The sequence below is a fragment of the Salmo salar genome, chromosome 14, assembly GCF_965601325.2.
Source record: "Salmo salar chromosome 14, fSalSal1, whole genome shotgun sequence".
Classification (NCBI taxonomy): Eukaryota; Metazoa; Chordata; class Actinopteri; order Salmoniformes; family Salmonidae; genus Salmo; species Salmo salar.
In genome coordinates this window covers 8,859,827-8,870,974 of record NC_138304.1, presented here as the reverse complement: position 1 = coordinate 8,870,974, position 11,148 = coordinate 8,859,827, and the positions used below count along the sequence as shown (strand labels likewise).

The window sequence follows — 11,148 nt, the reverse complement described above, 5'->3', positions numbered from 1 at the left end:
GTTGTTGATCCATCCTAAGTTCTCATATCACAACCATTAAACTATGTAACTGTTTTAAACTGTCTATGGGGCAGCAGGTAGCCTAGTGGTTAGGGCGTTGGGCCAGTAACCAAATGGTAAAAATCTGTTGTTCTGCCCCTGAACAAAGCAGTTAACCCACTGTTCCCCGGTAGGCCGTCATTATAAATAAAAATTTGTTCTTAACTGACTTGCCTAGTTAAATAAAGGTAAAACATTTTTTAATCCCAATTAGCCTCATGGTGAAACCCCTGAGCAGTTTCCTACCTCTCCGGCAACTTAGTTAGGAAGGATGCCTGTATCTTTGTAGTCACTGGGTGTATTGATACACCATCCAAATCTTAAATAATAATTTCAGCATGCTCAAAGGAATATTCAGCATATGCTTTTTTTATTTTCACCAATCGGTGCCCTTCTTTGCGTGGCATCAAAAAACCTCCCTGGTCTTTGTGGCTGAATATGTACTTGAGGGACCTTACAGGTCCCTTACAGGTGTGCGTAGGGTACAGAGATGGTGTAGTCATTCAAAAATCATGTCAACCACTATTATTGAACATGGAATGAGTCCATGCAACTTATGACATTTGTTAAGGACATTTGTAACTTCTAAACTTATTTAGGTTTGCCATAACAAAGGGGTTGAATACTTATTTTAAATTCAGGCTGTAACACAACAAAATGTAGGAAAAGTAAAGGGGTATGAAGGCACTTTCTGAAGGCACTGTGTGTTTCGTGTTAGCCACCATATTCTATTGTGAGTATCCTCTGCATGCCTTATATAATGTCTGCTTTGTGTGATGTATTTTTGTCCCTACCTTCTTGCCATTTATGCTGTTTTCTGTGCCCAATAATGTTTGTACCATGTTTTGTGCTGCTACCATTTTGTGCTGCTGCCATGTTGTGTTACTACCATGTTGTTGTCATGTTGTGTTTCTACCATGCTGTGTTTTCATGTGTTGCTGCCATGCTGTGTTGTTGTCTTAGGTCTCTCTTTATGCAGTGTTATGGTGTCTCTTGTCGTGATGTGTGTTTTTGTCATATATTTTATTTTATTTTTAATCCCAGCCACAGTCCACGCAGGAGGCCTTTTGCCTTCTGGTAGGCCGTCATTGCAAATAATAATTTGTTCTTAACTGACTAGCCTAGTTAAATAAAGGTTAAATAAATAACAAAATATGAATACTGTATATATAATGACAATTTTCAGGAGACCCTAGGCTACCAGAATGGGGTTGTACACTGTTGTGTGGAGATCCACATGTGTTAGACATCCACAAACAATCATATTATTTTAACATGGACACAGTATGTAAGTAATATAAACATATTGTTTACCCCAAATGAGCTGTAATAAAATGTTTATTTGTTTTTTACAGTGATTCCAATAAAATGCATTTGTAATACCAGATGTGCAATGCTGCTGCTGTAGTGTCTCTTCGCATTAGCACACGTTTAGCATGACATTTAGAGACATGTGGGGCTAAGTCCAGTAGATAGTAGGCTTACTATAACCACTAATTAAAGTTCTAAGAATAGCAATTATGCCACCAGCCAAAGTGCCAGTCTTTACTGCCGTAATACATGCTTTGTAAACATTATGACACCAAACCTCATGCTGATCAAGGCCATTAAACTCTGCTTTAACAAGACTGTAGGCTACATATTTTAATTGTGGTTGAAAGTTTGTTATATATTTAAGCAACAATGTTCCTGGGTACAGCCCTTAGCCGTGTTATTTTGGCCATACACCAGAAACCCCAGAGGTGCCTTATTGCTATTATAAACTGGTTACCAACATAAATAGAACAGTAAACAAGTGTTTTTCCATCACACCTGTGGTATATTGTCTGATATACACACTCTGAAATGTTTCCACCAATCAGGATCCAGGACCCAAACTATCCGGTTTATAATTAAGCAATAAGGCAACGAGGGGTTGTGGTATATGGCCAATATACCACGGCTAAGAACTACTTTTAATAAATGAGCAAAAATGTCTAAAAACCTGTTTTTGCTTTGTCATTATGGGGTATTGTGTGTGTATATTGATGAGGGAAAAAACAACATTTTAATCCATTATATAATAAGGCTGTAACGTAACGCAATGTGGAAAAAGTAAAGGGGTCTGAATACTTTCAGAATGCACTGTATGTTTTCAATAAACATTGGAGACGAATTATAGTTTACATGTTACCAATCTAAGCCAACCTGTCAGTTTTGCCCCATAGTTGTGCACGAGTTGGTTTTGTTGCTAAACGACAAACCCATCTATAGAGATCAGTTATTTCGGGAGCCCAGATACTCTATTTATAAATCCCATCATCGGATGGTTCGGTTTCCCAAGGTACTCCATACACACTTTTCTCTGAAGACAAAGCCTCTCTTGTTCATTGTCAGAACACAAAATAACTACAGCCCACAGTCCCTCTGTGTATTCAGCTTGACCCAGCACTGACCAGAAGCTTCTCCTTCTCTGATATGCAATATCAATACATATTTAGTATATTTTCAGTATATTCAATATTCAATCACTTATTTTATTTAATGCTTTGGTTAAGTGTCTAAAAACTTAAGGGTCATTACAAATGAGCAATCGGTTTGGTTCAACTATAAATTATATTGTTGGGACTTCATTAGTCTGATATTAGGCTCCTGGTGAAATTCTAGTCTGTAAAAACAATTCAAGGATGAGGAAGTAACATTTTAAGAATTGTCATAAGCATGTATGAACCCCTTAAATGGATAGACCAGCCAAATTGCTAATGTACATATTTTCTTGCTTATTGAAAGCAGTCTATGGACAAGGAGAAAACTGCAATCTACCCTTTGGTTTTGCTTACCATGTCAATGCCAATAATATTTGTATTTTCTAACCAAAATCAATGTTTTCCAAAATTCAAACAAATTAAGTAGCGACACAATCCCTTCCAGAGACTTTGAAATGATTTGGGCATGAAATACAAGCCTGGCAGAAAATATTATGTCTACGGTTATGTATGCTTATCTCCACCAGGGGTTAGTGTTGTTCTATGTGATGAAGTAGTAGCTATTCTCTCCAGACCATGGTTAGTCAGCACTGTTCGACAATACCCGTCAAATAACAACAGAAAATAAGATTTGAGTTTTATATGAATATTTATTGCAAGCATACAATAGTGGTACAAGCAAACAAGTCATAACAGTCTGATGGAGCAGGGTTTGCGAAGAGCAGTGAGATGTTGGGTCAATATGTTTAGTGTCATGCAGAAGCCACTGTAGCATTCATACAGCATAATCGTGTTCCGGATTACCTAGATCTTATTCACCAGGATACCAAATGGAGGAAAACAGACAAACAGGGAGGAAATAAACCGAACTTGTCTAATAACAAATGTTTCTTTCCATTGCGAAAGTTTTCCATTGCAATAATGAATATGATCCTTATGTCTTTGACAACATTCAACAACAAGAGTTACTAGTTACTGGTGCAGTAGATCAAATCACCACCACTAAAATTTTACAAAGGCCATATAAAGGAAGAGGGAATCGGTAATAATGCTAAAGTGGCAAACGTTTTTTTCATGCAATGCAATGATGCAGACACACACACGCTGTACACACCCACACACACATGCAATAATGCACACACACTGTACACACCCACGCAATAATGCACACACACACTGTACACACCCACACACACATGCAATAATGCACACACACACACCTACCTGTGTGGAATCTATGGTGACACTATTTTGACAATCAATGTCATAGCATTTGATTTTAGGTGAACAACTATAAGGTGCTATCAAGCAATTACATGGATTTGGAAAGCAAGCAAAAGTAAAATATGCTGTATAATCCATCTGACTTTTCTTTGCTTTTGGTCCATAAGAGAGCACTGAAGTGATTATACATAATCCTTAAAATAAAAAGTTTGATATATTGATGTTTGGGAAAAGTACAAGACAAAACTGGTTAATGATTCACCTAAAATTAACATATGTAAATTAATGTCAACATTGTATAAGAGGGGGGGAAATTGGGATTACAATACTGCTTCAATATTTTTTCCATATCATATTTTCAGATTAATGCACATAGAAACATTCTTGAAAGCTTTATGTTTTAAGTTGTATTTTAACTTTGAACATTGAATTATAATAGGCAACATCAAGTATTACATCTTCATTACCAAATGTTTTGGATGTAAGTTGACGAATGGACATAAAGACACTTTTGAAAGTGCTTTGCCACATGCTACAGCAGTTTTTTTGAGAAATGAATACATCAAAGATAAACTTCCGTTTTTTTTTTACAGACATAAAGCATGTTTGACTAAATGGAGACCAGGTGAGATACTTTTCCTTCAGGGCATGTATCATCATGTCGCTACCTATGTACTAAATGTTAACTATGTACGGTTTATCTATGTACCTATTTCTCCTGCTCAACACTCAAAATGCATATCCTTTGTATAATCTACAAGGCCCAAAATGAAGGCATAATTATCTGTGCACTGTGCTTAATATGGAAATTACATGATGTACTTCCCAATGACCAACATTCTGAACTCATACTCCAACCATTACTTCACAAAAATGGCACAGATGCAGGATACAGGCCAAAGAGAACTCCTAGGACATAATTTAATGTATTGAAGAATGTGAAAAAAGGTGCACAAATGCAAACTGAGAAAATCCACAAGGAAATTGTACCGACAACACATTCCTCTACATTTCAGAAAAGTGACTTTAAGTTACATAATTGCACAACTAACAAAACAACAAATACTTTGTTTGGAATGCTTTAAGAGACGGTAGTGTCATGTTTTTCTTCACAATATGATTTTGACATAACCACAAGGCAAATTGTGCATTGTTTTTTTCCCCACACTTCCCCTATTTTTAAAACCCAGTTTGCAGGGCTTTTGTGCTGTGAATACAAAACATATAAAGTCTATTATTGCAAATATCATGCACTTTTCTCTGACCCATTGTCTTCAAAATCACACGGACAAACGTCAACCTTTTTGGCAGTGCTCATTGGTTGTTTATAATTAGAACTCAAAGAGTTTTCTTTTGCTGGAGAAGTTTTTGTCTGTGCCATGTTGGTTGGTGCGTTCTCTACCTCCCACGAGCATGCCTCCGCTCTCTTGTTCTCCAACACCTCCGGGTCTCTTGTCGAGCTTTTCCGTCTCCCAGACGCGGGCACGGCGACCGAACCGCCCTCCGAGGATTGGCTGACACGTCGTCTTTCCGAGGGCTTGCTGGAGGAGCTCCTCCTCTCCTTGCTCTTTGACCTGTGCTGCTTCTCTTCCTCCCTGTCCCTCCCTCCTTTCTCTCTCTCACCCCGCTCTCCCCTCTCTTTGTAGGAGCATGAGCCTTTTCGTTTCCGCTTGGAGTGAGTCGTGGGGCTGGAGCAGTTTTTCTCCTGGCTGGGGGAGGGCGGGGCAGGGGCTTCATTGTAGTCCCAGGGACAGATGTCCACCATCAGGGTGGGCGGCTGCAGCAGACTCCCAGTGGATTTGGAGTAGTCTGAGTGGAGGATCTTGGGCTTCCCATCGGTGGGTGTAACACTCTTCTTACTTCTGATCCTCTCTGGGGAGATGGAGTCTGAATCACCTCCCAACACCGGCTGCTCCTCAAAGGCCCAGGGGCACACCTCTAGTTTGAGGGGGAGTGGAGATCTGGGCTTCCTTGTTTCTCTGGCCTCGTCTGGTTCACTCCCCTTACCTTTGGAGCGACGTCGGCCTGCAGGTGATTGCCCTGCGGCTCCCTGTTGCTTCTGTTGGGAGCGACTGCCCTTCGTGCTAACCACGCCACCACCACCACCCCCCCTGTGGACTGTGGTGGTCTCTCCCAGAGCAATGGACACATGCTTCTGTGACCTTCCTTCCGAGGGGGTTGGGGGGTCCTCTACATCCCAAGGGCACACCTCGGAGAGGTCATACAGGTTTCTCCCTGGCTCTGTATTGATGGACGGCTGGCTGCCACTCACCTGTTGCTTCATGATGCCCATCTTGCCCATGGGCGTCTTGGAGTACTCCACCGACTGGCTGATGATCATCTTGGGATAACACTCCTTCTCTTCCGCCTCGTCCACCTCAGATAGCATCCTCCCATCGCAGCCCTTGAGTCCCTTCTTGCTTGCTTCCTCCACGCAATGTGTCTTGCTGGTGAGCCCGGGCATCTTCTCTTTGGCACTGGTTATGACACTCAGTGACTTCTGCATGATGGACGTCCTCAGGTGGATAGGCTTTTTATCCACTGTAAAGTTGTGCGCGCTGGCCGACTTGCAGACCAAGGGCACTGACTCCGTGGACTCGGAAGGTTCAACTCTTGGGGCATGCTCTGGTGACTTCTTCACCTGTCTCCTCATGAGGGATCCAAGCAAGGAACCCTCACCGGCAGCCATTTTGTCCCCACACGAGCTCTCTCCGCCAGCAGTTTGCTCCCCTTGGTCACATACGTGGTCGTAGCTGTGTGATTTCTTCAGGCCCAGGACCTTGTTTTTCAGAGAGTCTTCCCTGGACTTGTGACCAGAGTGGGATGGGTCAAAGGGGTTCTGTCGAAGGTTGCTCCGGTTGCTCCCATGCTCACTACAGTCACGATCCTCACGACTGCCATGGCTGCTGTGCCGGTGCATAGTCTCTGGGATCTCAGTGATGCGCCTCATGAGGGAGCGGCCCAGGCCCTTCTTGGAGCTGCGCTTCTTCTGGAGATGGGGGTTGTTGGCCAACATCTTCTTGCGCTTGTAGACCTCCAGTTGGACGTAGAGCTTCTTTAGCTCGTCCTAAAATAGCAACACAGAGAGAGGTGTTGAGAGAGAGAAAAGTGGATGAGAAATCATAAGAGGAAAATGATTTCTCTAAGTGTTTGTGCTACAGACATTTTCTGACATCACAGACACAAACTAACCATGGTCCATTTCCTTGACAGACCAGAACTTTGCCACAAGGTAGTGACTTCCCACAGGGGTCAGTGTTGGGGCCAATCCTGTTTTTATATCTACATGCTCTTTCTAAACCAAATACCTAAGTATACATGAAAACAAAAGGGACACAACATCTCTACCTTATAAAACTTTGGCATCTGCTCTAATGAAAAGCGCTATACAAATTAAACTTGATCATTAATTACAAAAATGTGCTGCTGTCAGTGATACGCCTTCATTGATTGGGCATGTTCCCAAACAAAATGTATTTTCCTTTGTTAAGACAGAGCAAATGGGTGCTTAATCTAACCAGTCTCTTCTCTGTAAAATAAGCTGAATGGCGCCAGAGGAGATGGCTGCCGTTTCACAGGCTTCTACCCAATTGTGCTATTGTGTGTGTTTTTTTGCTTTATTTGTAACTTATTTTGTACCTAATGTTTCTGCCACCGTCTCTTATGACGGAAAAGAGCTTCTGGATATCAGGACAGCGATTATGCACATCGTACTGGACAAAGATTTTTTCTTTAACGAGTCGGACGTGAAGGATTTACTTCAGACCCAAATCCTTGTCATTCACATGAAGAAGAGACAGAGCTATCGGGGACGTAGGTCGAGGTGCCTTGTAAGATTCCGACGGCGAGTGGGTAATCCGCCTCTACCATCAGTCCTATTAGCCAAAGTGCAATCATTGGATAATAAAATGGATGAGCTCCGATCAAGAGTATCCTACCAAGAGACATTAAAAACGGTAATATCTTATGTTTCACAGTGTCGTGGCTGAACAATGACATGGATAGCATACAGCTGGCTGGGTTTTCCATGCATCGGCAAGATAGAACAGCTGCCTCCGGTAAGACAAGGGGTGGCGGTCTGTGTCTATTTATAAATAACAGCTGGTGTAGAAAATCTAATATAAAGGAAGTCTCTAGTTATGCGCGGCTGAGGTAAAGTATCTCATGATAAGCTGTAGAACACACAATTTACCAAGAGACTTTTCATCTATATTTTTTTGTAGCTGTCTATTTACCACCACAAACCGATGCTGGCACTAAGACCACACTCAACAAGCTGAATAAGGCCATAAGCTAACAAGAAAATTCTCATCCAGAGGCGACGCTCCTAGTGGCCGGGGACTTTAGGGAAACTTAAATCCATTTTACCTCATTTCTACCAGCATGTTACATGTGCAACAAGAGGGAAAAAAACTCTAGACCACCTTTACTCCACACACAGAGACGCGTACAAAGCTCTCCCTCGAGCCTCCATTTGGCAATTCTGGCCATAACTTTATCCTCATGATTCCTGCTGACAAGCAACAACTAAAGCAGGTAGTACCAGTGACTTGCTCAATACGGAAGTGGTCAGATGACACAGATGCTAAGCTACAGGACCGTTTTGCTAGCACAGACTGGAATATGTTCCAGGGATTCTTCTGATGGCATTGAGGAGTACACCACATCCGTCACTGGTTTCATCAATAAGTGCATCGATGACGTCGTCCCCACTGTGATCGTACGTACATACCCCAACCAGAAGCCATGGATTACAGGCAACATCTGCACTGAGCAAATGTGTAGAGCTACCGCTTTCAAGGTGCGGGACTCTAACCCGGACGCTTATAAGAAATCCCGCTATGCCCTCCGACAAACCATAAATCAGGCAAAGCGTCAATACAGGACTAAGATTGAATCATACTAGACCGGCTCTGACACACGTTGGATGTGGCAGGGCCTGCAAACTATTACAGACTACAAAGGGAATCACAGCCACGAGCTGCCCAGTGACACAAGCTTACCAGATGAGCTAAATGACTTCTATGCTCGCTTCGAGGCAAGCAACACCGAAGCATGCATTAGAACACCAGCTGTTCTGGACAACTGTGTGAACACGCTCTTCGTAGCCAATGTGAGTAAGACCTTTAAACAGGTCAACATTCACAAGGCCGCAGGGCCAGATGGATTACCAGGACATGTACTCCGAGCATGCGCGGACCAACTAGCAAGTGTCTTCACTGACATTTTCAACCTGTCCCTGACCGAGTCTGTAACACCAACATGTTTCAAGCAGACCAGCATAGTCCCTGTGCCCAAGAACACCAAGGTAACCTGACTAAATGACTACCGACCCGTAGCACTCACGTCTGTAGCCATGAAGTGCTTTGAAAGGCTGGTCATGGCTCACATCAACACCATTATCCCAGAAACCCTAGACCCACTCCAATTTGCATACCGCCCCAACAGATCCACAGATGACGCAATCTCTATTGCAATCCACACTGGCCTTTCCAACCTGGACAAAAGGAACACCTATGTGAGAATGCTATTCATTGACTACAGCTCAGCATCCAACACCATAATGCCCTCAAAGCTCATCACTAAGCTAAGGACCCTGGGACTAAACACCTCCCTCTGCAACGGGATCCTGGACTTCCGCATGGGCCGCTCCCAGGTGGTAAGGGTAGGTAACAACACATCTGCCACGGTGATCCTCAACACAGGGGCTCCTCAGGGGTGCGTGCTCAGGCACTACAGAGGATAGTGCGTACGGCCCAGTATATCACTGGGGCCAAGCTTCCTGCCATCCAGGACCTTTATCTTCTTGGTGACAGGGGGCAGTATTCGGAAATTCAGATGAATAACGTGCCCAAATTAAACTGCCTGCTACTCGGGCCCAGAAGGTAGGATATGTATATTATTAGTCGATTTGGATAGAAAACACTCTGAAGTTTCTAAAACTGTTTGAATGATGTCTGTGAGTATAACATAAGTCATTTGGCAGGCAAAAACCTGAGAAAAAATCCAACCAGGAAGTGGTTTGTAGTTTTTCAATTGATTGCCTTTCCAAACTACAGTGTCACTGGGTCGTATTGCACTTCCTAAGGCTTCCACTAGATGTCAACCGTCTTTAGAACCTTGATTCATGCTTCTACTGTTACTGGGGAGAGAATAAGAGCTGTCTCAAGTCTGGGACCAACGAGTTGTTTACTGCGTTCCTTCTTTTTCCTCTGTAATGAATATGCTATTGTCCGGTTGGAATATTATCGAAGATTTATCATAAAAAGACCCTAAGGAGTGATTGTAAACATCGTTTGACATGTTTCTACGAACGGTAATGGAACTATTTGACTTTTCGTCTCGGGTTTTGCGCTCGCGCATTATGCCTTTGGATTAGTGATCTGAACGCGCGAACAAAACGGAGGTATTTGGACATAAATATGGAGTTTATCGAACAAAACGAACATTTCTTGTGGAAGTGGGAGTCCTGGGAGTGCATTCCGACGAAGATCAGCAAAGGTAAGTGAAGATTTATAATACTATTTCTGAGTTTAGTTGACTCCAGAACTTGGCGGGTAACTGTATAGCTTGCTTTGATGGCTGAGCTCTGTACTCAGAATATTGAACAATGTGCTTTTGCCGTAAAGCTATTTTGAAATCTGACACAGCGGTTGCATTAAGGAGAAGTGTATCTATAATTCTTTCAATAACTGTTGTAATTTTTATCAACGTTTATGATGAGTATTTTTGTAAATTGATGTGCTTATTCACCAGAAGTTTTGGAGGCATTATATTTTCTGAACATCACGCGCCAATGTAAAATGGAGTTTTTGGATATAAATATGAACTTTATCGAACAAAACATACATGTATTGTGTAACACTGAGTCCTGGGAGTGTCATCTGATGAAGATCATCAAAGGTTAGTGATTAATTTGAGCTGTATTTCTGGTTTTTGTGACGCCTCTCCTTGCTTGGAAAATGGCTGTGGTTTTTCTTGTTTAGGCGCTGTCCTAACATAATCTAAAGTTATATTTTCGCCGTAAAGCCTTTTTGATATCGGACAATGTGGTTGGATTAACGAGAAGTGTATCTTTAAAATGGGATATAATAGTTGTATGTTTGAGAAATTTGAATTATGAGATTTCTGTTGTTTTGAATTTGCCGCCCTACTATTTCACTGGCTAGCGTCCCACATGTCCCAGAGAGGTTAAACCAGGTGTGTCAGAGGAAGGCCCTAAAAATTGCCAAAGACTCCAGCCACCCTAGTCATAGACTGTTCTCTTTGCTACCGATTGGCAAGCTGTAACAGAGCGCCAAGTCGAGGTCCAAAAGGCTTCTTAACCTGTTAGGGCTAGGGTAATAACATTTTTCTTATAGTAAATCTGACTTTGGTGAGTGCTAAACTTGCTGGGTGTCTAAATAGCTAGCCCTGTGAT

General features: G+C 42.3%; 1 protein-coding gene across 1 annotated transcript in view; it reads right to left on the bottom strand.

The window, feature by feature from the left end:
• Positions 1-3,134: 3,134 nt before the first annotated feature.
• LOC106568695 (metabotropic glycine receptor) overlaps positions 3,135-11,148 on the bottom strand; it is an 83,818-nt gene continuing 75,804 nt past the window's right edge. Inside the window, exon 11 of the mRNA XM_014139260.3 lies at positions 3,135-6,795. Within this exon, the coding sequence (XP_013994735.3) occupies positions 4,975-6,795 (1,821 nt within the window). The 3' untranslated portion in view covers positions 3,135-4,974. The remainder of the gene's footprint in view (positions 6,796-11,148) is intronic.